At 41.6% G+C, this 26627-nt stretch overlaps 5 protein-coding genes across 6 annotated transcripts; 2 read left to right on the forward strand and 3 right to left on the reverse strand.

Moving 5' to 3' along the window:
• Positions 1-2973: 2973 nt before the first annotated feature.
• Positions 2974-6145, reverse strand: LOC145455426 (NADH-quinone oxidoreductase subunit I-like). Its single transcript, XM_080333397.1, has 2 exons — positions 5765-6145; positions 2974-3363 (listed from the first exon to the last, which is right to left on the reverse strand). The coding sequence occupies exons 1-2, from the start codon at positions 6033-6035 to the stop codon at positions 3020-3022; spliced, it is 615 nt and encodes a 204-aa protein (XP_080189523.1). The 5' UTR covers positions 6036-6145; the 3' UTR covers positions 2974-3019.
• A 616-nt stretch (positions 6146-6761) lies between these two features.
• LOC145455425 (SAGA-associated factor 29-like) lies at positions 6762-9354 on the forward strand. 2 transcript variants are annotated; one of them, XM_080333396.1, is made up of 6 exons: positions 7066-7289; positions 7436-7588; positions 7645-7759; positions 7825-7942; positions 8473-8631; positions 8698-9354. In XM_080333396.1, the coding sequence occupies exons 1-6, from the start codon at positions 7145-7147 to the stop codon at positions 8890-8892; spliced, it is 885 nt and encodes a 294-aa protein (XP_080189522.1). In that variant the 5' UTR covers positions 7066-7144; the 3' UTR covers positions 8893-9354. The 2 variants fall into 2 exon arrangements, with proteins under 2 accessions (XP_080189521.1, XP_080189522.1); XM_080333395.1 differs by having other exon boundaries at positions 6762-7289; positions 8473-9354.
• Positions 8499-11580, reverse strand: LOC145455424 (mitochondrial chaperone BCS1-like). The gene is made up of 7 exons (XM_080333394.1): positions 10984-11580; positions 10692-10877; positions 10482-10621; positions 9731-9989; positions 9507-9676; positions 9206-9320; positions 8499-9152 (listed from the first exon to the last, which is right to left on the reverse strand). Exons 1-7 carry the CDS (start codon positions 11115-11117, stop codon positions 8897-8899), a joined length of 1260 nt encoding a protein of 419 aa, XP_080189520.1. The 5' UTR covers positions 11118-11580; the 3' UTR covers positions 8499-8896.
• Positions 11581-16048: 4468 nt separating this feature from the next.
• On the forward strand, positions 16049-22149 carry LOC145455211 (dnaJ homolog subfamily C member 3-like). Its single transcript, XM_080333162.1, has 13 exons — positions 16049-16190; positions 16339-16435; positions 16631-16741; positions 16808-16902; positions 16973-17077; positions 17140-17280; positions 17643-17824; positions 17889-18008; positions 18281-18386; positions 18449-18566; positions 18656-18788; positions 18852-19000; positions 20621-22149. Exons 2-13 carry the CDS (start codon positions 16354-16356, stop codon positions 21952-21954), a joined length of 2676 nt encoding a protein of 891 aa, XP_080189288.1. The 5' UTR covers positions 16049-16190; positions 16339-16353; the 3' UTR covers positions 21955-22149.
• A 2250-nt stretch (positions 22150-24399) lies between these two features.
• Positions 24400-25888, reverse strand: LOC145455212 (tumor susceptibility gene 101 protein-like). Its single transcript, XM_080333163.1, has one exon. The coding sequence runs from the start codon at positions 25737-25739 to the stop codon at positions 24540-24542; it is 1200 nt and encodes a 399-aa protein (XP_080189289.1). The 5' UTR covers positions 25740-25888; the 3' UTR covers positions 24400-24539.
• Between the last annotated feature and the right edge of the window lie 739 nt (positions 25889-26627).

The following is a 26627-nucleotide window of genomic DNA, read 5'->3' on the forward strand; positions in this document are numbered from 1 at the left end:
GCGTTACTTCTACTTCTACTTGAGTAGCGACGGTGACTACATCATCATCATTGGTTTATTAGCAATTTGATCAGTTCAATACACCACAAAAATATGCGATACAATGAAAAGACAGATATCGAAGCGACTTGGAGTAGTCTATATAATCAGACCCCCACCTTGACCTGGGCGATGTAAAGAGGAGGCATGCACACTGAATGAAAGTAAAGAAGATAGTATAGAAAAACGACAAGAAATCGGGCGGCATGTCATGGGAAGCGAGATCGATAAGTCAGTCGTGGTCCGGTAATCTTGAGGATGGACTGTATTTATTTAGTAGTAATTGCTTGTATTTCGACTTGAATGTGGACATGCTCGTCGACTGTCGGATGGCCGGCGGGATACTGTTCCACACATCAGGTAGAGCGATGATCTTTTCGGTCGATCATATGATATTTGGACGACTACTTTGAACACCTCTGGATTTATTTATATCATTGTCAAAAACCAGGGTCACCATTTACGTCCTAGGAAGATTTGTCCACCTTTTTCAAGAAATCGAAAATGTCTTCCGAGAACACCAAAATGTCCTCCTTTTGGTAATATATGGTCCTTCGTATCATTGCCAGGCCCAGGGAGCCAGGCTGCGCGTCCAACAAATCACTGCTCAAAAATTGCGGTCTCCTAAACACAAAATATATGCGTAAACTAGAAATTGCCAAGTTTGTGTATCAGTTCTATCCAGAGGTGGTCAGTAACGAAGTACTTGAAGTAGATTTTTTCTTCCCACACTAATTTTTAAGTAGTTATGATTTTAGACTACTTCTACTTCTACTTGACAGTTTTCAGTTTTGTAGGCACAAATAAGCGTAAAATACCTACTTACTTACTTACTTGTGAACCACTACTTCTACTTCTACTTGAGTAGAAATTCCGGCGTTACTTCTACTTCTACTTGAGTAGCGACGGTGACTACTTTGACCACCTTTGGTTCTATCGCGGTCACTTCCCAAAAAATTTTAATGACTTTTAATAACCTCGAAATCAAAAGCGCATAAGTGCAACACCCCTTCCTATATTTCATTGTATCGCAGAACCGGTGTAGTGAAATGATGAAATTGTTGAGAATAAATTAAATAGAAAAATTTATTGCCTGGTCAGCCAGGTGATTGTACGGATAACTAAAAACGTCCTAAATGACTCGACATCTGTGATTTGAATTGCCGACGGAGGCGACCATATAGTAACAAAAGTAGTTATATATTAATTTGGACTGTAGCTAGCCTACTGACGAAAGTTTTATATTGCCGTAGTACTTATAGGCCTACTCGATCAAGTAGTGGTAATTTTACACTATTTCCATTGTATTTCTATGCCTTTGGAGGCTTATAACTACTTCTTACATTCTATATCAACCAGAACGTCGAATTGAATGAAACTATCATGGTATTCGAGTGTGTTTCAAAAATTCAGTTTATTTGTGGCATCACTATACTTGAAAAGAATGATAAGTTGAAATTTTGTAATTCCGAAAGTTCTCACCCGTGATTGACTTACCAAAGCTGGAGCATGCCTTGAAAATCTCTAGTTCTGTTAGTTCACTCGTCCAGTTAAACGTATCGAGCAACAATCAGCGGTCATGATTTGAATCACGAAATGGTTGGCGTTGGTAGTATATGAGCCAGACCAACTACAAATAGTGGTACACGGTCAGCAACGAAGCAGGTAGCCTATACTTCTACTTGTGGAAGTACTTCAATTAGACTTTGCCTAATCGCACTACTTCGTCAAGTTGTTAATGATTTAGGACTATACTTCTCAGGCACGTATAGCCCCCCTCTCCCTTGAAACTATAAACCCCACACTTTAGAAATGTCGATTGTATCCCAGATCATTCTTAGCTCATTATGCAGGTCAGCGATTCGTATTATCAATACATCCTATTTAGCGAGAATGGGCTATATATGGAACCACAGGTGCACACTGCACATGCACATTGCACAATACACACGAACGGCGACCTGCTGAGACTGTAATTGTGCTGTACGCGAAATCGAGTGATTGGCATATCCTGTTGTGTAGAGATACGATATACGTAGTGGCCGTCGAAACTATCGTGTCTCCTGCGATCGTGATGTCATGCCGGCTCAAGACCGCGAGGACGCCTATCCGACAGTCGTCGAGCACTCGAGCATGTCCGCATTCAAGTCGGAATACAGGCAATTTCTGCTAAATCAATACTAGCCAGTCTTCAGGATTACCGGACCACGACCTAACATCGACCTCGCCCTCCGCCACATGCCACCTCATTTTGTCGCTTGCGTCTTATATTCTCTGCATTACTTTTCGTCCAGTGTGCATGCCTCTTATTTACTTTGCCTAGGCTAAGGTGGGTGTCTGATCTTAAAGGCTACTCCAAGTTGTTTCGACACCTTCCTATCTTTTCATTGTATCGCAGCCTGGTGATGTTTTGTAACGATGAAAATATTAATAAACCTGATTGATTGACGTAAGCGGATGGGTGTGACCGGTGTTAGACTCCAGCGACGTAATTGATTTCGATTTGCGTTTGAACTCACCGATCAGAATCGTAATCACTTCTGAGGGGATTCCGGACGAGACTCGGACATCTGCGAAAATAGTTCCTATAATTTCAATTCGACAACATAAGCTCGCTCATACTGTAGTCGTTTGTTCTTATAACGGAGTGATTGAAATCTTCTGATATTGTCAGCGAACACATTACATATTAGCGGGAGAGATCATTCATTCTAGGGTCAGCTTCGCACCTCTTACTTGATCTTGCCAGATTTTAGTTTTTTATTTGCACAAAACTAAGCCTAAAATACCTGTAAATCTACACTACTTTTTGAGTAGAAATTGACAGCATTGCTTCGATTACTTGACCACCACTGCTGACTACTTGGATACTAACTTATTCAGAGTCATACTGCGGACCGGCATGTCACAGAACCACTCAAACAGAAAACAGTCTTCTATAAAGAATTTCTCTTTGATCAAACAATCTTCCAACAAACCATCAACGATATAAGTAATCGGCTTGAATATTTGCGGCTATTTCATATTCCCATTTGTCTCCGTTATCGAGCAATTTCTCTTTATTGTACAACAGTTCCTCGTGAGTTTCTGTAGCATATTCAAAGTTGGGGCCTTCAACGATAGCATCCACAGGGCACGCCTCCTGACAGAACCCACAGTAAATGCACTTTGTCATGTCGATGTCGTATCGCGTTGTTCTACGGCTCCCGTCGCTACGTTCTTCCGCTTCGATTGTGATGGCTTGAGCAGGACATATTGCTTCGCACAACTTGCAGGCAATGCACCGCTCCTCCCCGGATGGGTACCTTCGCAGAGCATGTTCACCTAAAAAATACAATGCGCAAATCATACAAGCAAACCAACATACAGTCACAAAAAACAATCAGATTATTATGAGTAAAGGTAATGTCATTGTCATGAGGCAGTCAGAAAGAAGCAGTGTTGGGATCAAGTCACTACCTTCGAGTCACGAGTCATTTCGAGTCATTGCACATTTTGAATCGAGTCAAGTCAAGTCAATCGATTTTCGAAGGTGACTCGAGTCAAGTCACTCGATTTTTGGAGGTGACTCGAGTCAAGTCAAGTCACGAGTCAAGTCACATTTCAAGTCAAGTTGCCTTTTCGAAGTACGAAGCATGCCTACGCCATTGCGTTTTGCTAGCTGTCTGAATACAGATTGACTGGTCATTGATTTTGAACCGATGAACGAATATGAAGTTAAATATACACGTAAGACGGCGCTGTATCGCTTACATATACGTAGAAATGCTAAACTACGCAAGTATAGTTGCATAGCCTCAGTTTATAGTTACCAGCCAAAATAAAGAATAGAGAAACGAATTGATAAGATGTAATACATCACCCATTTACAAATGGATATGATACAATTCGAGCCTGCGCCAATGGTCGAGGACTATATAACCTATCTTCGAATTTAATTTCAATAAAACAAGAGGTTTGGTTCGGGTACAGAGAACAGTAATAGACATTTTTCTTTACTACTTTACATTACTATACTAGTTTACGACAGCGTAAGCTGTAAGCTTCGATCACTTCGTAAGCGGTCAATTTATTTGTGAGAGAATAATGGCGAGGCTCAGTAAAACGCACGATCATTGAATGATTGATTGGTCGCTCTCACGGGTTACACCAGCATTTCAAGAACAATCCGATTGCAAGATACTGTGATTTTTATCGACATCGATTGCTTGATGACTTGAAATTGACTCGTGAATTTAGCCGAGTCAAGTCAAGTCAAGTCATTTTAACAAAGTGACTTGAGTCAAGTCAAGGCATACCAAAAAGGTGACTCGAGTCATGACTTGACTCGAGTCATCCCAACACTGGAAAGAAGTAGCTTCATATTTGAGTCGGAATTCCAAATGTAAAGTTTGGGTCGTTTATTAAAAACGCAATACTTCCACTAGAACAGCTTATTCAGGTGGGTCATATCACGACATGCAGCGATTGACAACTTTCGTCCCACAAAAATTCTGGAGTGTAATAGTGTAGGCTACTTCTGAAACTTCTGAACGGAAAATTTGCAGTTTACCAATTGATGAACACTTTTAATAGGTGAATATTCACAAAACCAGAGGCGGTATTATGTATTGGTTCGTTGACAGTATTGCTGAAGATGTCATCAACTGACGAATCTAATGCTATTTTTGAAAGGAGTACCGGTGGCTGTCTTTTGACGAAATGGAATGCATTGGACAAATATTTTCTGGAACCTTTAAGCTCCAACCAATGCCCGATTCCATTTGCGAGTCGAATTCCAGGCACTTATTCTAACTGGAGCAGATATGATATTTTGACTGACATGCGTTCATTAACACATGTATGGAATCGGTGTCCTGTGCTCCCTGTGAGCGCCCTACTTCAACTTTTAGAACCGTCACTGCTCACCTGCTATATAGCCTATATATTAGGCAAAACGTACCGAAATTCCAGTCGGGATTTAAGGTCTAACATCTCCGTTACTATGACTATGTTATGGAAAACGAAAGGTGTCATCTCATGAGTGGGGATACTGAGGGGCTTTGGGTTGCATCCTATTTTACAATATCGAAATGTTGGCACGGTACAAATTGAGATGTAACTCCATTAAAGTAAAACAGATCGCGTTCCTGGAAAACAGCGCAAAAGGAAAAAATTCAAAGCATAGTAAGATGATTGATCGGGTAAGATGTATAGTTGGTTTCACACATTAGTTAGACCTCCAGGTCTATTGTATTGCACCAGTTATTCTGACGTTATTCGTTATAGTATTTGATGGAAATTTGGATTTCTCCGAATTGGTGGTGCCGAGTGCTGAGCGGGGCGTAGGCCTACATATGAAGATCTGGATTTATGGATTTCGCCGAATTTTTGGTGGGAGGACCCATTTGGGTTGCTCAAGTGGGGGCTGATGACCCCACCATGTCATGTGTTTCGGCTGTTCTTGGTTATTTGCAAGGTGAAATCAGTCCTTGCCCATTTGCAAGGTACGAGCACCAACCCTATCGGAATTAAGCGGAGTCGATTAGTACAATGGTGCATTACCGGTACGTATATATTCTAGTTGAAATATCTCAGCGACTGGTGGATGGTATTGCAAACAGTTTTAGTAACTGTTTTTGCCTGTAAATAACTAAATTGTCTGCAAAGAAGCAGCGGAATTGCTGAATTCAGCTGTAAGACGATTGACATTGAAAATAAAATACTATTTTACTTATATACTCACCGCGGAAACGAGGACTGAGCGGACCTTTCTCGAACGGATAATTTATGGTTGCTGGCTCGGAAAATATTTTACCGAAGATTATCCCAGAAGCACGAAATACTTCCAACGCCATAAGGGATGTGGCATTTGCATCCAACACATCGGACACTGATGGATTAATCAGATTGTCATTTACATTTTTGTAAGATCTTAACTTGGACGCAGTATATATTGGTCGTCGAACAGCAACTTGAGCAACCCTGCAGACTCCGGATAGGCGACAGGACAACATTTCCACAGACTTAGCCTGGCATACAGAAATGCGAGGATACGCAGTAGTAAGAGGCCGGTAACTGCCAGTAGTCAAGCTTAGCCAAAGTCACCACCAACAAAATCAATTGTACAAGGGTGCCTTTAAACGGATGATGGCGTATGCGGAAACAACGGAACGATTTAGCTGACGATGACAAAAGCATCAGTTTGTTTACGTTTCATTCTTGTTTATTCCATCGTTATGAGATAAAACACTCATTTATTATAATACATATATAACATATATATCTTATTTCTCACCATCTTATGCGTACGTCTGGAAAACGATTATTATTTCATGATTACTCTACCGTAGTCCGCGTAATTCGGTGCTGTCGTTATTTTAGTGACACCGGATATTGATAGGGTTCCGACATCAACAGTACAACAACACAACAACAGATACATTCCCATTGTCGAAGTCATCATTATATTTTGACGATGACGATGTCAAAATATACTGCAGCGATTTCACGTTGTACTATAGTCAGGGGTTAGCTTACAAAACATGCTCCTTGCTTAGTCCATGACATGCTGACATCGCCAATTTTAATCTACCCCGCTTGTTTTGCTTTTGCACTAATCACGACAACGTAGACAGAAAGCGCACAGCAGTGTATAGTAGGCCTACCTAGCGGCGCAGCACTTGTTTTACGTTCTTTTTTGCGTAATATGGCAGACGAATGAATATTTTCATGGAAAACTGAATATAGCAGATATTATTCTTTGGGTGGTTATATTATAGATTACTAACCTGCGCCCTGCGGTAGGTTAGTAATCTATAGTTATATGTGTAGTGCATGTAATCATGAACTTACGCAATATTTTAACTGACCGCTACTGCAGAGTTTATATATACAGTATGTATCTGTAATAGACAGTTCGATTATTTGCCTCCGATGGGCGATCTAAGGCACACAATGTGATGAAATTGAAAGGTAGGGAAGTCGGACGGCCAAGTACAGTCAATTTAACAACCACCTCGGCCCACTGGTAGTACTTGTTATATGCCTGATAAACCACTGTCATGATCTTTCGCTTTCCAGATTTAGCTTTCAAGAGGTATTTTCAGTTACAGCACTATCAACTATGAGTGAACACGATATCAAAATAAAGGCGTTGCTGCAAGATTTACACGACGCTGTCTGTTCAGCCCAAGAGGAACGAAACTTTAGCGAAAAAAATCTGGACAACATTTCAAAAGCTCATGACAAGATTGAAGCAGAGAACAAATGTGATTATTACCTCATTATCCGTCTCGAAGTCTATTTGACTCCGATCGTATGTGTGTATATTGTATAAGCTCATAGCTTCAAGCTTGTGTCAGTCAAGTGGAGTATCATCATTGGAGTATTGAATAACATGCTTGTTTCATTTCAGTATCTCCATACTACAAACACAAGCTGAAGAATTTCTATTCCTCAGCCTTGACAGATGCCGAAAAAGAATGTGATGCGTTGAAAAGCGGATTGGAAATTATAACAAAAATCAAGAACTTGCAAGAAGAAAAACGTATGGCGATGAGATACACAGGTGCATTAAAATATCATTGTCCAAATGCAATGATCAAACACCTGTTTTACTGGTAGGATCCCAAGGCGGCACAGACCAGCCTCGCAAAACAATGAGAAGGGGTGTTCTTATGAGCATGTTGCAGAAATCAGCACAAACATTGCCGCTCTGGATTGGCAAACCAGGAGAGAAGTATAAAACTATTAGCAGCACAAAACTCTTTCCTAGACTCTTTGTTTATGTGGTCTTTCGTTCAGGCCACCTCCACTGTGTGGAGCTATTCCACCAGCCGCAGACTATGTGGCCAAGCCTGGAGATAAAGTAGCCGCACGGGTACCGAGCATGGAAGAAGAAGAGCAATGGATACTTGCAGAAGTAGGTGGTGGTGACTTACCCAATACCCATGCACTATGCAGTGTTAGCGACACACTAAAGGCTCCTCTGTTAACGTAGTTCAAAGCAGTGTCGGGATGTCTGAATGGACTCGGATTCGACGATAATAATAGTAACGACTCGTATCAATGTCGTAGTTGAAAGACATCCACATTTAGTTTGACTTGGCTTAGCATAATCGTCTTTATACCATTATGCACCTACACATAATTCAAATCCCAAAGGGATTGATTAACCAGATCCATGGTTTCACTGGCATTTGGATATTGACACCACAGCCGCTGACCACATACAACCAATTGAATTGATGAGTGTACTTTCACAATAACAACTAAGGAATAGTATATTCACTGTCAGTCGGAAATATTCGGGTTATTTCAATATGAATATACCATTCAGTTGTATATTTAAGTTCTGTACCTCCAAGAAGCTCTATAACAACTGAGGTTACGCAATTCACATATCACTAACCATTTTCATAAAGTATTTTTCCTGCTATTATCATCTTTCAGGTTGTTTCTTTCAACCAACTCAGCAATAAATACGAAGTCGATGATATTGACGAAGAGGGGAAAGAATGCCACACTTTAAGCAAGAGAAGGGTAGTCCCGCTGCCGCAGTGGAGGGCTAACCCAGACACAGATCCAGATGCCATATACAGCAAAGGAACGGTATGGGGTAGTAGTGGTAGTGGTGCTGTTTTTTGGTTCATCAACACAACTTCCATGAATTTTCAGCTGGTGATGGCGTTGTATCCTCAGACGACATGCTTCTACCGAGCCGTCATTTGTTCACAACCGAAGACATCCCAAGATGAATATATGGTTCTTTTTGAAGACAGTTCATACCCAGACGGATACTCTCCCTCTCTTCCAGTAGCGCAGAGGTATGTGGTTGTGCCCAAGGAGATGAGAGATGGTCGACGTCGCTAGGTCCTCATAGAGAAGAAATCTTGTCACAATGAAGCAGTGCTTTGTCCGGATCATCTTTATAAAGCATGAAATGTGCCTGAACTTGAGCCATATTCAGCGACTGGGAGTGCTTAGCACAGTTTTGCGCAAAAGCGTGTGCTTGTGTGTCAGTAGCATTCGGGAAAAACCTTATGAACATGCATGCCAGCTGGTACTCTGTAGAATGGCTGACCATTTCCTTCATGTCCACCCGTCCAGGCCGCAAGAGTGCGGGATCAAGTCTGAACAACAGGATGTCAGGAGAAATATACCACAAAAATGCAATGGCGATTACCTTTCAATATGATTTGTAGTCATGAAGACGATTCTTGCTTCCGAAGACACTACGCCATCCAGAGCGTTCAGTAATCCGCTAAATGTGATAGACCCCATTCCTTGATATCTTGGATCTGTAATAATAATAAAATAGTGATTAAAACACAATGCTTGTGTCAATTCTGCATTGTAGCAGCAACTTTAGCTTTATCGCATGATAAGGAGAAAGTCCATATTCATATTATTTCACACAGTATATATAAAACCAAGGCTGGGCAATCGAAGAAAGCATACTGAAAGAATTTCATCATATCACGCACCATTTTGAACAGCTGTCCTGTCCACAAATGCAGCATCAATGTCCTCCAAGAGGATTATGCTCTGAGGAGGAGCGGAGGCCATGAAACTCAACAGCCTATCATCTGACAACGACCAATCGCCGATGTTCAAAACACAAATGCTGTACTCCAGCTCTCCTGCCAGGGCTGTACTGTTAAGACATACAAATCAACATTTGTATGGAACGCGCACAGAAACAACTCACATAAAGCTTGTTTTACCACAACCAGGTGGGCCATAGAGAAGATAACCACGTCGATATGGTATTCCCCTGTCAGTATACCACTCTTGAGATAATGTAAAATGACGAACATCGGAGAGAATCCTTTCACTTTGTCCCTGGTCGAGAATTACAGAATGCAGTGGTCTACGGCGTTGCGGATTACCAAATTGGCGCCATTCGTGACCCATTGGCTTGAATACCAACGTCATGCCTTGACGTTCCATAAATGCATCGTTTCTCGCTGAAACAGTTGAATATTCAATATTTGCTCGAGCTCAGTAAGAATATTAATGGCGGAGCATCATAGAATGTGACCACTATGTAGTATATTAGGCCTACCATAGAAGAAAAGTGAATGATACTCCGAGGACGCATTTCGATGAAGGGTACTCCGAGGACGGATTTCGAGTCAGTTGCTTATACTGTAAACAAGACTTTGAAGCGAGACATTGTATTTATTACAAAAAAAAAATACTACAGCCATCCCTACTTTCCTAATTGTTATTGCGCACATTGTTCGGTGTTCTCGGTAACAGCTGGGCCTTTTTACATGCAACAATCTGTCATAAACTTTTTGGCCACCAAGGAAATGTAGAACATCGAACTCAAACGTCACAATTCTACTTTCATTGTGATAGCTGACAGTAAAAAGACCTCTTTGGGGTGCTGAAAATATATTGGGTCAGAGTATAGGTATATGATCTATTCCTACATTGACTTGAGTTATCCTTACCTTCATATAATATGTCTTCAAATAGTTCTTTATTTCGCCCTAATGTTGTAAGAGTTACGGTTTCATAGGGAACATGCCGTGATTGGTCTACCATCTGTTTCTCTCTATTTCTTTCAATCCGAATTGGAAATTTCTTATACCTGTCAAATATTTAAACACAGCCCATTAGCACCAAGACTGCAGCAATTCAAAAAAGATCTACCGGAATACCAGATGTAATGTGATCCAGGGCTTGGCATGAACTTGAACGAGGTTGAGATTTTCCCGCTGTGAAGCTGTTCAAATGCAGTGTTGACACTGACGTGACAGGACATGTCTGGACGCTTTGCTATCCACTGTAGCACCCAGCCGTAGCTGTGATCGGACACTGGTATCTCCAGGGTGGTGATGAGGTACCTTAAAAAAATTTGAAAGATGGCTATGACCATTTGTGATACTAATGGACGCGCTATCGACTTATTGCCTGAGGACAGATTTTGAGTATCAAAGAATGCGAATATACCTCCTCATGACTTGGGTAGCATAACCAGAGCTCTTTTTGAGCAAGCCTGCTGCAGTTCCAATAGCGAAAAGTCCGAATCCCGCGCCAAAGTACGGGTTGTCACCGAGGGTCAATAGGGCTTCGGGCAACGGCATCTCGAAGGGTTACTTACACGCACCCTTGATGTGCGGGCTGTACGTGAAATCACAGCAACAGGTCAAATGCAGTGTTGCCAACTCCGGATGGAAGAAAATCGCTAGATGGCGCTAAATATTGACAAAAAAGCGCTGAAAAATAGCGCTAAATCTGCAAAAGGTGCCAAAGGTATTAAATTGAACCATTATATCGATATATTCTTCTCAGCTATATTTTACTCGTCTGGGGCCAAAGTCACTTATCATATTTTTAGTTCATAATACGTAATAGTCATATCTAAGCGGGACAAAACGGCAGTGCATTTCGATAAAGCAGATCGCTTTGCGCAACGATCGCTATACGTGAACAGACTGAACACTGACCAGGTTTGCAGGCATAACCGCTCACTATATCAGCGTGCCTTACTCGATGCGTCCGTGAATACGTGATGAAATGTACCGTGGTTATGCGCTTGACTTCTTCTCTAAACTGTGTTGGAGTTGGCCTACTTGAACACGACATGACACCCGTGTACACGACATGCGACTTGACCCGACACAACACGACATTGAAACGGGTTTGTTTGCCACTATAAGTAGAGACCTTAGCCTACGAAAATAATCCGAGGACCAACCCGGGAAAATGTAATTAATGCTAACTGTAATTAATCCGGTCTTAAACGAATGACCAGACATTGGAGCGACCTCAAAACAGCCCCCAAAGTCTGGAAATCGGCATTGATATGAACAATCGCTGGACGAAATTGGTCATTGTTATGTTCATTGTGTTGCGGCGGTGCCATTGTTGGAGCAATAATGCCGGTTTTCAGACTTTGAGGGCTGTTTCGGGGTGCATGGTTCCATTGTCTGGACGAGATTTTATTTTGTATTTTCGAAATCACTGCGACACTATCTTTCGATCATGGCCATTGGCCAATTTTACTAAATTTCAGCGTTAAGGTCGCCAGATGTAGCACTGCCAACTATGCTACAATTACATTACTCAGCAAGAAGAGACACTGTTTGCCCGTGCGTAACCGCCAGGAGTTGCGTATCTACTACTATCTATCGGTAGGTAGTAATCTATAATTATATATCATCGGAGTCCGCTCTCTGGTGACCGGTATAGCCAATGCAGTCGTCAGCCAGAACTGATCTTTATTGGTTATTTCGGTAAAAAAGCGCTAAATAATCGCTAAATACTTTTTCAAAAATCGCTAGATTTATATCTAGGCGCTAGATCCATATTTTTTGGCGCTAAACCGGATGAAAAATCGCTAGATCTAGCGCGAAAATCGCTAAATTGGCAACACTGGTCAAATGCCGGCAATACAATAACAACATGCGAGTGTACCGGTTGAGTGATTTTTACAGCCTGAGAAGAGTTGAGCGGATTTGAAATTCCCTTGCCCTAATCCAATCCAAATCCGAAGCTTGAAAGCCTAATCCAGAAATTTTGTATATCAATCAATCAGTCAGTTTTATTAATATTTTCATCATTTCAAAACAACACAAGACTGCAATTCAACGAGAAGATAGGAAGGTGCCGAAAGAACTTGGAGTAGCCTCTAAGATCAGACACCCACCTTAGCCCACCCAAGCCTATTTCAATCCTAATCCGATTCAAACTTGGAATTCCACTTGGAAAGCCTACATCTTACGCCTATAATTCTGCAAAAAGACATAAAACGCTAAAGGTGTGCCAATGAAGATGAAGTAACTCTGGTAAGTCTTTGTCGCCGTTCGCCACAGACACCAATCTCCCCGAAAATCGGTGAATCCAATCCTGATCCTAATCCATTGAAGACTAGGGTAGTCACTCATAGTTCAGTGACGTTGGGTTGTATTATCCGGATAACGGTTCATCATCATCATTGGTTTATTATCAATTTTATCAGTTCAATACACCACAAAAAATGCCATACAATGAAAAGAAACGAAGATGTGGCAGCGACTAGGAGTTGTCTATGGAATCGGACGTAGGTTAGTTATCGATAATCGGACACCCACCTTGGCCTAGGCGACACTGAATGAAAGTAAAGAGGATAGTATAGAAAAAGGAAGCGACAAGAAATAGGGCGGCATGTCATGGGAAGCGAGATCGATTGGTCAGTCGTGGTCCGGTAATCTTGAGGATGGACTGTAACCGATTAACCGCATTTTTTTAATTATCTGATATCCGGATATAATTCTGCCGGTTAACCGGATAAAGGAGTATTGTTGCTAATGCGTTTTACACTTTTTAGTGAGCTTAAATAAGTCATATTATGAGTGTTGCGCGCGGCCAACTAGCGAGATATGACTGTGCAGTAGTGCGGAGCGGATCGACAAATTCTCTGGTCCGGCTCCGATCCGGTTTGCCAATTCTCTGGTACGGCTCCGATCCGCCTCTGGCCGTATCAGGATAAAGTACTGATCCGGCTCCGATCCAGTCCGGTCCGGCCCAAATTGAATATATCCGGCCGGATATCCAATCCGGCTCCGGTCCATACTCCGCACCAGTGTGCGCAAAATGTAATGCGGCGCGATCTCTCGCTGAGAAGATCTAGAAATTGGGTCGTTGATTGCCGCGAGCTCGGCTATAGTCGCTGGCCTGATTTATCGCGTCTTCAACAAGCGTCTAGTTCAGCTGGCTAGAAGAAACGCATCCGCACAGACGTGGTCAGAGTAGTCAAGAAAGCTACTCAAGTAGAAGTAGCGACGAAAAAAATCTACTCAAGTACGAGTAGAAGTACTTCTTCCATAAGCCACCTAAAACTAATTTATGAAGAAGAATTGACTGACTTTAAATCTACTCAAGTAAGTAAGTATAGTTTTTGAAAACAGTCATAATTCGTTCGCATGGACTGTCAAAACCTGCAATTTCAGCTATGCGGAAGGTGCAGAGAGATTGATTCGTATTGATGCATCCCAGGAGGTATCAATTTTCGACAGAATAAACATTTTTCCTCATCATGGGATACAAATTATAGTATTGATATGAAAATGTGACGCTAACCCTTAGTTTACTAGAAGACCCCGTTTTAGAGAACATCATGACATGGGGCCTTACCCTATGTTTATAACGCCCCAAGTTTAGGCAAAGAGCAATACGGAAAAGTTGTATCTTATACGCGGGGTTGCCATACCGTCCTTATTTCTAAGATTTGTCCTTACTTTGAAGGGCCATGTCTTAGAAGTAGAGAAAATCAGATCTACTTGAGTAAGTACCAGAAGTAGGGGAAAACTACTTGAGTACTTCTAAAAAGTAGAAGTACTTCGTTACTGACCACCTCTTCATCTGTAGTAGACCCTGTGCACCATGGCATCTCTGGCCTGTACAATCGCATCTGCATTGGCTTGGTGCTCACGATATTATCGCTGGCCTGCGCAATTGCATCTGCAATAGGCCTGGTACGAAATATATCATCGTTGGTCTAACCATTGCGTTTCGGGCTGAGCATGCTCGGCTCCTATCTCTCGATGGATTGGGGACAATATGCCGTCGAGTGTATGCTGATTAGCGATTGTGATTAAAGAGTGACATTACGAAACTGCGACATCGAAATGCTCGCAAACGCGTGCGTGCGAGCGTAATCATAAAAAATAACTAACGGTGTGACATGAACATGACTTAACGATGTACAATTACGCTCCTTGTATTTTCGAATACTAGCCGGTCTTCAGGATTACCGGACCACGACCTAACATCGACCTCGCCCTCCGCCACATGCCACCTCATTTTGTCGCTTGCGTCTTATATTCTCTGCATTACTTTTCATTCAGTGTGCATGCCTCTTCTTTATTTCGCTCTAGGCTCAGGTGGGTGTCTGATATTGAAGGATACTCCAAGTTGTTCTGACACCTTCTTATCTTTTCATTGTATCGCAGTCTTGTGATGTTTTGAAACGCTGAAAATAATAATAAACCTGATTGATTGATCGAAATCATCATCCTCCACCAGCTCTACCACTAACTCTGATCATGTAGGCGGAGAGAGGATCAAAACTATATAGTAATATACGAAAGAACAAATATTATCGACCTAATTCATTCAAATCATTTAACGACCAGATGCATATAGGAAGCCCCCAGAAGTTGTATCGATTACCCTACGGTGGGCCCAAAATCAGTGTTTATTTGTGCGGGAGGGGGCTGAAAAAATGTGGCGTCGGCTGTGGTTACAGCTTGCAACACACAGCCACATACTCCTGAACTGGACCTGATCGTGATCACTTCTAGTCGATAGACAAAGCTTTCTGTTGTGACGTCATATTGAGCGACATTCTGCTCATACCTCATTTTAAAATCCACTAGTGGACGCTAAGGAGCGACCGGAATTTGTGTAACAAAAATATGGCAACGCTACTCTAGGATCCTCTTCCCCGAAGTCGCTGCTCTTAGGTAGGTTTACCATACGTCCTCTTTTAAGAGGATTTGTCCTATTTTTTGAATTCTTTGAAATAGTCATCAGAGGACGCCCTTCTGTCCTCTTTTTTGAGATTTTGTCCTCTTGTTGGAAAATTGAGGTCATATTTAGAGCAAAATGCGAGTGATATGCCGTAAATTAGCACATCAGTGATGCTCAAACGGTATTTTGAGGTGGGTGTCTGATATTCAAGGATACTCTAAGTTGTTCTGACACCTTCTTATCTTTTCATTGTATCGCAGTCTTGTGATGTTTTGAAATGATGAATTTTTTTGAATAAACTTGAACTTCAACTTGAACTCAGAACTGTGACATCACGCCACTACGTCGATGTGGATATCAGTTTAAGAGACAGTAAGTTGTGTCTTGTTCAGATGAAAATATCATCTGACCTCAACAATGATCTCACGATAATTAATATGTTTATCAACTTCAGCAACATCTATTCTGCCGGAATGTCACCAGCAGCAGTCAGTCTTGTGTGACGGTTTGATTCTCACTTGAGCCAATCAGAGTATCACACGGGTATCACGGTACGCTGACTGTTATGCTTCGTGTTTTTTTGCACTGTTTTGCAAAATATGATGCTACATAGTAGGGCTGCGTAGTCGAGTTCTAGTTGAGTCGTCTCAAGAAAGGAAGTCAGTCGTAGAGTTGGTGGAAATTCATTTGGATTCATAGTTGAGGTAACCTCGCAATAATTCAATCCGTCTGTTATACTACCACATACTTTTGTTGTTGGCAAAGTATAGGCATAATCTGTAATATACGATTCGATGTATAAACGTGTATAATTACATATTCATTATCATCATACTTAATACTGTGTTTCAGGAACTAACAGGAAATATGAACAAGGTGGACGAGTTGATAAGGCTCATGACTACTCAGATACCAATACTTTTGGTGCTATTTGAACTTCACTGTGAAGGTAATACTGTTTTTCCAAGTTTTCCTTGATTTATATGGTTCACATGTAATTAAAATCGAATTGGAAATAGTTTCCTTGGTAATTCCACTGTAACTGTAAATTTATAATATACATTAAATCATTAAAAGAGTCCACAGTAGCATAAGATATACTATTTTTACTCTATAAAGATTTGTAACACAATGTGTATTTCAGGTGTGTTAGGGTTGAATACAGCGCAATCTCAGAAGCATCTTACTGCTGGCAGTCAATTACTGCATGCTGGACAATTAGCAGACGCACTAGCAGAATTTCACAAGGCGATAGGTAAATATATTCTTTATGACCTTTTTATCTCATGGTTTTGAGATTATTGTGATGTCGTTACTTCAGAAAATGATCATAGAAATTATCAAGCACATTACATGAGAGCCACTGTGTATCTTGCCATGGGTAAAGCTAGAGCAGGCTTGGGCGATCTTGACAAGGTTCGTCGACAACACTCCTCTACTACATGATACATTTTCATGTTACGATTTAACATCATATATCTTCTAGGTAATCATTTTACAACCAAATTTCGTGAAAGCGCGACTCCAACGGGGAAACCTTTATTTGAAAATGGGCAGGTTTAATGAAGCACAGAGCGACTATGAGTCTGTCGTAAGTTGTGAAAATGATTGTATTAATGTGAATAAGCTAACTGTTGAGCTTATTTTTCATAGCTGAGCCAGGAAGATAATATGGAAGCTCAAGGCAAGGTAGAAGTAATTCGACCTTTGAGACGTAATTTAAATCAAGCCAGTCGAGCAATGCAAACCAAAGACTACAATCAAGCAGTGGCTATGATGAAAGATGTTATTGAGGTAAAAATACAATGTTCAATAATTGTGTGTGTACTGTTTGTAGCCTTATATAGATTTATGATTATGTAAGTTATGAATGAATATTGGCACTAAGTGATTGATCACTAGATACCAATTCGATCAATTCTTGAGGTAAACAAAATTTTACAAAATATACTCTAAGGTTGGTCCGATGTTTAGCTGGATATCTGTAACAAATAATATAACTTCTGAGATTAACATGACGCTGATATAAATTTAAACTTTGCAGAACTTCTGATAGTCTCCATGTTTAAATATCACTTATACCACTATTATGAAGTAGACCACTCTCTGCAGTCGCGGCATTTTGTAATTGTTCTCCTTCCTTGCACAATGCACAGGCTTGTCCTTGGAATGCAGAGTTTCGTGAGATTAGGGCAATGGCCTACGAGGGACTTGGTGATTTGAGAAATGCTATATCTGATCTACGACCAACAACAACGTTGCGACTCGATAACACAGCTGGTCATCTCAAAATAAGTTCTTTATATTACCGACTTGGTGATGTTGAACAATCATTGGCGTAAGTGAAAATGTAGAGTGTCATTGCTCATATACTTCCTGATTTTTTATTTTCAAAATTGCAGAGAAATTCGAGAATGCCTCAAGTTGGACCCAGATCACAAAGAGTGTTACACACATTATAAAGGCGTGAAAAAGTTATTCAAAACAATTGAATCCGGGAAAGGCTATATGAAAGAAGACAGGTAAAATATTGCTTAGTTTGTGACATAATGACTCCTTAAATCTGCCTTTGTGTTTAGCCATAAAGCGATTCTCTTAATTTCTGACACTAGGAACTTGTCATAGTGTAGCACTTCCAAGATGGTGGATTTCTAAGTTTTATTTGTATGTCGCATACATACATATGATAGCTTTGAAATCTTTTGATGAATCGGTCTCGAATCCAGCTTAGTCAGATATAGTTGTTATTAAAACTTCAAGTTCATGAAAACATTGTCTCTGATGGCTATTGCAGATGGGACGATGCAATTGCAAAATTCAACAAAGTACTGACACAGGAAACACGTATACATATGCTTACATTGGAAATGAAGCTTAAAATATGTGAATGCTCTGTAAAGGTTTGTATTCATTTGTTGATAGCCGATGCATTCATGTTACGAGGCAATGATTTCACGCACAGATGTCTTCCGTTGAATCCCTCAAGTTCTGCCAAGACGTTTTAGCTTTCGATGACAGGAATATACCTGCTTTAATACTTTTATCTGAGGCGCAAACTCTCAACTCACAGTATGAAGAGGGTAAGAAGCGATTTCAAAACTGTTGCCTGATTAATTTTTGATTGACGGTTATTCAATTCATCGACGCTGATGGTGGTTTTTTGTTTCAGCTGTGAATACGTTACAAAGAGCAAAAGACATAGATGGTAATTATCCAGGCTTGGACGATAAAATCAAGCAAGCCCAAAAAATGTTGAAACAGTCGAAGAAAAGAGATTATTATAAAATTTTGGGCGTAAGCAGGTGTGACCGTAATATGAACGTTTGTTCTAGTGAGCGGAGGGACAAAACATCAGTATTTTATAGGAATGCGAGGAAAAAAGAGATCGAGAAAGCATACCGGAAGTTGGCTCGAGAATTCCATCCTGATAATTTCAAGGGGGAGAAAGAGAAGAAGACTGCCGAGCAGAAGTTTATCGACTTGGCCGCCGCCAAAGAAGTTTTAACGGATCCCGGTGAGTTGCTGCTGACCTTTTAACCACTTATGGAAATTGTTGTCACAATATTCGATACCAAGTCGAATGTTTTGTAAGTAGATTACCATCCTCAGTCAGAGTTATGGTTAGGCGCGTTGATGCGAGTGCTTGGATCTGAATTGAGTATTAGTTCTAGTGCTTTAGGTTGTGCAAATCAATTTTTTTCGAGTATTGAAATTATGCGCCCTTTGCCACTATACGAGTGATTTCATCAATTAGCACGATAGCATCGATGTTTTCGTCTTGCCGTGGAAGCCTTGAAACCAGCAGAACATGTGACGAAAGGCTCCGCACGTTAGCAGAAGCGAAATAGTGATCAGCATTGTCATAAAAGTGCCATGAAATGAATATGGCCGAAAAATAGCAAATTATCTGTAATGTAGTGTTGCCTAAATAGCATCTTATTTATGGTTGCCGAAAATTTTGATATGTTCAAGTCGTTTTGACATCATGCTGAGCGGTACTCAAATAGGCTGCTTGACTCGAAGGCTAATACTTAATTCTGAATCCAATCCAGCCCTAGTTTAATAGTCGAGTTTGTATTGGTGTATACTTTTACATATGTCGAATTGCTGTATTCGGTGAGAGAATTGCAGTTGCGTCGGTATCTAACTTTGTGAAGATGCAAAACTTGTCGTGCTTAAAGATTTGTTGTAGAATGTGGTCACTGTTCAGAGTCAGAACTCGGAGCTTCTACTCAGCATTCGTTACCGGCAGTTAGATGAATACCGTGTATGTAGATTGTAGAACTGTAGCTATCGATCAGTTACCACTCTTTCATCCTGTGTAGCAGCGTTAGAATGTAGCATTGTTTGAGATTTACGGTAGGCGCGGCAGGAGTCGAATTTCAATATTTCGCGGTTTCTGACGGGTGATGTAATGTGTCGAACGAATTTCGGATGTGGATACGGTATCGGAACGATTGTAAACGTTTTTCAGTTGAATTCTTTCTGCTGCCGTAGTGTAGTTCGCTGCTTGCTCGCCGACGCAGTAGTGATGAAATTTGATGCTGCGGAGGAGCATCAAATTTTTGCTAGAGGTACGTATCGGCTGTTTTTTGTAATTGTTGTTTAGTTTCATCTAGCGAACCGTTCGTGCGAGCTGACCCAGTGTTGAGTATATAGAAAAAGATATTCAAAATAATCATGATTAATACTCGAGTTCAAGTAGAGTCACAACGTAAATTATTACTAAAGTAGCAATTTTCTAACAAGTGAAAAAATTACTATTCTATGCCTATTGCTTAGTTTTGTCAGTCACTTATTGTAATCTAGGGGTACATCGTGTTTATATTTTTTTATTGTGACTTGGAAGGTTACCATCCGGTTTGTAAACTGATGACTAGATAAAGGAATAGGCCAAAAGGTCATCACTATCGCCCAGTTCTAGTCCCGGCCTCGTTGCTGAAAATAAGACACATAAGGACACAAGTCAGAAATAAGGTAAATGTTATAAGGAAAATATATTTTTATAAGTACAAATCTTACAAATATGAACTCTTCCCTGGTAATATAAATGGTCCCGTATGATGAATTAGTCTCGTGTGTCCGGGGTCATGTCGATATCATGTCTCTAATCCTGCACGCTTTCCGATTTCAGATAAGCTACGGATCTACCTGGCGGGCTACGACCCGTTGGATCGCGAGGACGTCGAAGAATGGGAGAAAGGAGAGTCGACGGAAGACATGAACAAAATCTTCCAGTTCTTCTTCCACACCGGCCCCGCTGCGAACAAGGCAAAGACGGACAAGTCTTCGAAGAAAGCGACAGACCGAAGAAGACAGGCCCAGGAATCGGAGGATGAAGACGAAGATGAGGAGTTTCTCCGTGAGAGCAGGAGACGAAAGGCTGAGAAAAAGATGCGGGAAGAGCGGGAGAAACTGATACGCGAGGACGAGAGGAGGAAGATCCAGGCGGAGCTCAACAAGAAAGCGGAGCACGACCGGAAGAAGCAAGAGGAAGACGAGAAGCGTTCGAAGGTGGAAGAGCGACGACGGTACAAGGAGGAGATGCAGTTGAAGATGGACTTGGAGGAGCAAAGGCGCGCTCTGGAGCGGGAGAGAAAACGGGACGAACACAAGCGCAAGGAGCTGGAGGAGCAGGAAAGGAAGGTGCGCGAGGAGAAGATGAGTCTGATGCGGGAGCAGCTCGCCCACGAGGAGCAGATGATCAAAGATCTGAAGAGGCGGCAGTCTTCAGGGGAATCACAATCGAACCAAGGTCGTCAGGGTTCGTTTCGGTCGACTATGACAGACTATGACGATTTTGAGGACGAAATGTCCGGTCGTAGATTCGATGATCCGGGGAAGGCGAGGAAATTGAAGAAACCACGGCGTAAGGGCAAGAAGTCGAAGAAAAAATCTGGAAAATCTGCGTTCGGGTCAGATTTTCGGACGGAACCGGAGTACACGAAGGGCACCGACGGGAAATGGTATGAAAAGGGCCCGGACGGGAAGTGGGTGGTTAGCAGCGGTCCCCAGTCTCGTAAAAGAGAGTTTAATCGTGACGGAAAATACCAGGACTCTCTTGGTAGGATTTATGACCGGGCTGGCAACGAGTACGTCCTGCAGCCAAACGGCGGCTTGAAACGTATTTACAACAGTCAATCCGGCAGAAGCGATCCGCGCAGCGGCAGGAACACTGCCGATTTTCGAAGCGACAGGAAGTCTTCTGATTATGAAATCGATGATTTTGATGACTCAACGTTTTCCGGCGCCGCGTCAGACTCATGGCGACGCGCAGAAGCCGCAAAGTCGGGAACATTTCAAAGGGACAGCCGCGCGAATCCGGCGAGCCAACAATTCCGATCCGCTCACAAGCTGACTGAGGAAATCATGCAGCAGCAGGAGATGATAGCGCAGCGGCTCATGCGCGCGCAGCAGCAACAGTTTGAGAACAGAAAGAGAAAAGCGCCGTGGCACGAAGAACTGTGAAGCGTGTTGTAGTCTCGAGCGGAAAGACGCCCGGGACTAGAAATCGTGATAAAACCTTGATTCGCAGAAGGTTTTAACCCGGAGGACTGTGTGCTTTGCACGTAATTTTACACGTTGAAATTATATTTGTCACTGTTTGTCGCGATGTTATGCTTTGTCGTTTGTCTTGTGCAATAAAATCTTGAAAAAACCGAGCTTCGCGGTTACTCCGTTTTTTTTGTCGCTTAGTTAGTACGGTATCAACGTGTAATTGGAAATGCGTTGTTGCGTGTTTTAGAAAAAAGACAACAGTTCGATAACGGGCAGGACCCGCTCGACCCGGAGCAGGAGAGCGGACAGAAATTCTGGCAAGGCGGACACGGTTTTCATTTCAATCCGTTTGGAGGCGGAGGTGGTGGCGGCGGATTCAAATTCCATTTCAACGACGAGTTTTGAACGTACAAATCATCGAACTATTTATAGGTAAGGATGTGATTGTGTATGTACATAAAGGCGAAGCAGCCTTTCTCTCCGCCATGGCTGTGCCAAGTATGACTCCTAGCCAGTTGCTTTGACACTAGTGCCATAGATTTAAGAAATCTAGCTACTACAGCTCTGAGTGCTGCTGTCCACGTCGGCGGACATTTTAGGTACGATAAAGTAGTCGCTTGTTCAATGCTTCGGAAATTTTCACATTTCTTCATTTGCTAAGCAAAATCTCGAGCAACTGACTTGTAAGTTGTAACAACCTGCAACTCTACTATGACATGTTCGAGTCTGCCTTGACCTGAGTGTATGGCTTTAAGTACGCCTGCAAACGATCGTCATTTATTTGACAGGTTCCTTTCGACCGACGGATTCTTGAGGAGATTGCGCCGATATTTTGACTTTACTAGATGTTTTATTTTTGCTCTTGCAGTGCCTCAGCGAGCGGCGCTCTTGTGTTTTGGATTCCAAATATGCACTTTACAAACAATGCTGTCTGATTTGTTTTATAAGGAATGTAGGGTGGTAGTGCTCACAGCTGCATGGGTTAGACGAGTAGGGTCATTAGGTTGTCAACTATCTATCCTTGAATTACACCCCAAGCACTGACATTGATACAACACTGATTACTACCCAGTTTGCCACTTCGCAGATATAAATATGATCTGTCCGTTGCAGGTCTAGCGTTGTCTTAAGGGAGATAACCCTCGGGTTACCATACGTCCGCCTTTTTCAGGTTTTCGAAAATATCCTTCACAGCATTTAGACTTTAGAGCTAAGACACTGATTACTACCCAGTTTGCCACTTCGCAGATATAAATATGATCTGTCCGTTGCAGGTCTAGCGTTGTCTTAAGGGAGATAACCCTCGGGTTACCGTACGTCCGCCTTTTTCAGGTTTTCGAAAATATCCTTCACAGCATTTAGACTTTAGAGCTAAGACAGTGGATAGATTCGAGTGGAAATGGGCAAGATTGACGCTAAATAGGAAATTCATGGTTCGAACCAAAGTGGAGACCTTTTTTTTTTATAGTCGACCAACGTCAAGTGAAAGAAAGACTGTATTTCTGGAGTTGAGCCGGAAAGTCGACACTATTTTTTTAGTCACCTAACACCCATCTACCATTTTTTTTCGGATTTGTCTTCAGTATTCTGTCTGAAAATTTTAAAAAAGTGACCTCCTTTTCCGATAAAATATTGTAAGGTAATCCTGCGGAAATGGCTCAGTGATCTAGGTGTCGTAGAGCGGAGCGAGTGTATGAAAATTCTCGTCGGTCATAATATTAGTGACAGGGGGTATGAATTGACACATCGGGCCTTGCAGTGGAGCTAGTATATGACGGGTGTAAGTGCCTGCACTAATTTACTATCGAGTTAACTGACACCAACTACTCAGAACAAGAACATGTTCAAGTATCTGCAGCACGGTTCCCTGTGATGTAGTATCTAAAGATCTGTGTCCAGTGCTATGAGTAAAATATACACCGACTCAGCGCTATCCCAATGAACATGGAGGGTTACGATCAGTGGCAACATTAAATTAACTTTCTAAATGACTAGCGGGAGCTCTAAAAGCTTGTGTGAAAAAATAAGATTATTGCTTTGCATACAACCAAGATCTTGCTTGAAATTTCTAATGCATACAACCAAGATCTTGAAATTTCTAAAAACAGCATAACTACCCTCAAGAACATTCACCAGAAGAGTTCGACAGGTGGTCTTGTTTAATGTTTCGATATATATAATAAAACAATAATTACATAGCAAGTAACCTCGTATAATAGAAAAATCGCACTATTGAACAGCATTTTCACTAGCATACCAAATTAGGGTTAGGGGTTCGTGATTTTTACTGCTCGTTACAAGCAAGAAAGTGCCAACTATCTTGCGTACCCATTAGGGTTAGGGGTTCGTGATTTTTACTGCTCGTTACACTCGTTACAAGCAAGAAAGTGCCAACTATCTTGCGTACCCAGGAATCAACAGCAGAGTGCCATAATTGTAACAGCGATTCGCCAAATACAGACAGTATAGAGGCCTAGCTTACAGGTGCCAAGCTGAATGCATGATAGTGGGAGTGAAAGAGAAAATTGCTTTCAGCTGGTAGATCAAATAAAAGATCAAAACACATCGGTAAGGTTGGCAGTGTGCCTTGCCTTCTTAAGAGTTGAAGAGACAATAAATTGCTGCCTTGATAGAGATCGTACGTGCTTTAAGAACGAGTCCAAGTCAACAGAACCTTTTCGCAATGCTTCTCCGAGGTAAAAAATGGTGTCTTCGATAGCTTGCTCCTCAGCAAAGGAGTCGAGGATTTGCTTGTATAAGGGTGTGGATGGAAACACTACCTCATCGACATCCAATTCTTCTTGTTTCCCTTCCGTTTCGTCAATCTTAACTTTCATCTCTTCATTTTTCTCACTCAAAATGGCAATGTTTGAGTCAACTTGGGTCAGCTCATTTTCCAGCTTTGACATGATGACTTTAATCTGTTCCTGTCTGCTGCGTAGTTCCGACTCGGTTTGCTTCAAGGAAGAGAGCTCAGAATCAGCCTGGGAGCATGCATCCTTCATCCTACGCTTCAACTTATCATTGACTGCACTCATTAATGAGGCTTTGATCATATCGTCAGATATCTGCTGTTGTTTGCTCATATCTGGCGGGTATGGAATCATTGGTTGATGGGGTTGTACGGAAACAGGATAAGGCGTGTTGGGATAACCCATCTGTGGACTAACTGGATATGGAGGATGCGATTGATTCGCCATAGGATATGGCGGATTTGCTGGTTGATAACTGGTAGATGGGGGGCCTCTAGGATGTCCGTGACCAGCATGAGGGTATGGCGGTGTCGAGTTTTGAAATCCCCTGTGACTGGAAGGAGTCGCGACAACAGGAGGGACATCACCGAAAACAACAGACATTATCTGTACAAGACTGGTCAGATCATGTGAATTCTGCCTCCATTCATTCAAATACGGCAGATACACCCTGCCACTGACATCAACATTTTGACTCGGACGTACTTGCATGTTGGCAGTTGGCCTCACGAAGCAGAAGGGAGCTGAAGCAGGATGGTTGTCAAGCACATATATAGCGACAGGTATGTTGTAAACATTTCCTCGATATGGAACTGGTATTGTACCGTTCAAACACAGCAGATGCTTCTGGGTACCGTTGGGAAAAGTGAATACCTCACGAGCAGGTTTCAAGTCACCAAAGTGAGATATTACATTTTTAACCTGCGTCTTTGTCATAGGAATTTGGCTGTATCTGCACTCCTGCAGAATCTGTTGTACTGATGGAGCGTGATGGGATGCCATATCTTGTGCCAATGTACCTATATTTATATAATATGTAGTATCTAAATCATTTTTCACAATATAACATTGAGTTAAATATTTGACATTCTCTGAATTATTTAGGCAACAATGTGTCACCGACAGCCTCTGAATGGCTGACACTGCACACTTGAAAACCTCAAAATCACAACCTAAAATGATACTCAATCAGTAACAAGTTGTAAAAGTGCAATAGAGGAAAACATACAGATGCCATTCTTATCAACAAGTGATATTATCCCTATTACCATATACATGACAATGTCGTTCAATTTTACTATGGTTCAGTTAAAAAGGTATACCCGTAAACCGGGGGAACTTTGGACACTAAGCAGTAAAAGATTCAAATGGTTATTGATGGTAAAGGGTTGCCGCTGAATGTCCAATTCTTTTTCATGAGGCAACAGTACCACAAGTAGTCTCAATAAAAGGTGGATTCATTTCACTACCAGATGAACTTGACCCAACATTGATAAATTAATGGCAGGGGTCAATTTCATCAAAATTGATGGCTGCTAAAATTCTTACAACCAAACATAGATAGCATGAGAGTCAGAGGTATCTGCTGCCAAGTTTTGAATCTATAAGTAGTCTTAATACATGGCAAAAATCTCAGTGGGCTCCCCCTTAGATCAATATAAGAAAATCTGATGTCCATAGTTACCCCGTCATATTTTATCCTAACGGGGTAACTTTGGACAGTGGGAAATGTGATATTTAGAGCTCTGGCAAGTGGCTGCTTCATATGTGTCAAAGTGTATCGTCAACTTTATTCGTTATGACCGGCCTGATGGCTTTTTAAAACGGAATGAGAAGGTTAATAAATTAAAAGTTTGCCAAAATAGAAATAATGGGTAGGCAATAAGCCGA

This window comes from Botryllus schlosseri, chromosome 14 (genome assembly GCF_051294905.1).
Source record: "Botryllus schlosseri isolate E-star chromosome 14, Bs_hap1, whole genome shotgun sequence".
Lineage (NCBI taxonomy): Eukaryota > Metazoa > Chordata > Ascidiacea > Stolidobranchia > Styelidae > Botryllus > Botryllus schlosseri.

Excerpts from the sequence above, each read along its gene's own strand:
- LOC145455425 (XM_080333395.1), top strand. The coding sequence starts at position 7,145 with ATGAGTGAACACGATATCAAAATAAAGGCGTTGCTGCAAGATTTACAC. Across the intron at positions 7,589-7,644 it reads TATGGCGATGAGATACACAG|GATCCCAAGGCGGCACAGAC; the intron begins GTGCATTAAAAT and ends TTTTACTGGTAG. Across the intron at positions 7,943-8,472 it reads AGCAATGGATACTTGCAGAA|GTTGTTTCTTTCAACCAACT; the intron begins GTAGGTGGTGGT and ends ATCATCTTTCAG.
- LOC145455426 (XM_080333397.1), bottom strand. The coding sequence starts at position 6,035 with ATGTTGTCCTGTCGCCTATCCGGAGTCTGCAGGGTTGCTCAAGTTGCT. Across the intron at positions 3,364-5,764 it reads GCTCAGTCCTCGTTTCCGCG|GTGAACATGCTCTGCGAAGG; the intron begins GTGAGTATATAA and ends TGTATTTTTTAG.
- LOC145455212 (XM_080333163.1), bottom strand. The coding sequence starts at position 25,739 with ATGGCATCCCATCACGCTCCATCAGTACAACAGATTCTGCAGGAGTGC.
- LOC145455211 (XM_080333162.1), top strand. The coding sequence starts at position 16,354 with ATGAACAAGGTGGACGAGTTGATAAGGCTCATGACTACTCAGATACCA. Across the intron at positions 16,903-16,972 it reads GCTTGGGCGATCTTGACAAG|GTAATCATTTTACAACCAAA; the intron begins GTTCGTCGACAA and ends TATATCTTCTAG. Across the intron at positions 19,001-20,620 it reads AGAAGTTTTAACGGATCCCG|ATAAGCTACGGATCTACCTG; the intron begins GTGAGTTGCTGC and ends TTCCGATTTCAG.
- LOC145455424 (XM_080333394.1), bottom strand. The coding sequence starts at position 11,117 with ATGCCGTTGCCCGAAGCCCTATTGACCCTCGGTGACAACCCGTACTTT. Across the intron at positions 10,622-10,691 it reads CCTGGATCACATTACATCTG|GTATAAGAAATTTCCAATTC; the intron begins GTATTCCGGTAG and ends AATATTTGACAG. Across the intron at positions 9,990-10,481 it reads TGAAGACATATTATATGAAG|CGAGAAACGATGCATTTATG; the intron begins GTAAGGATAACT and ends CAACTGTTTCAG.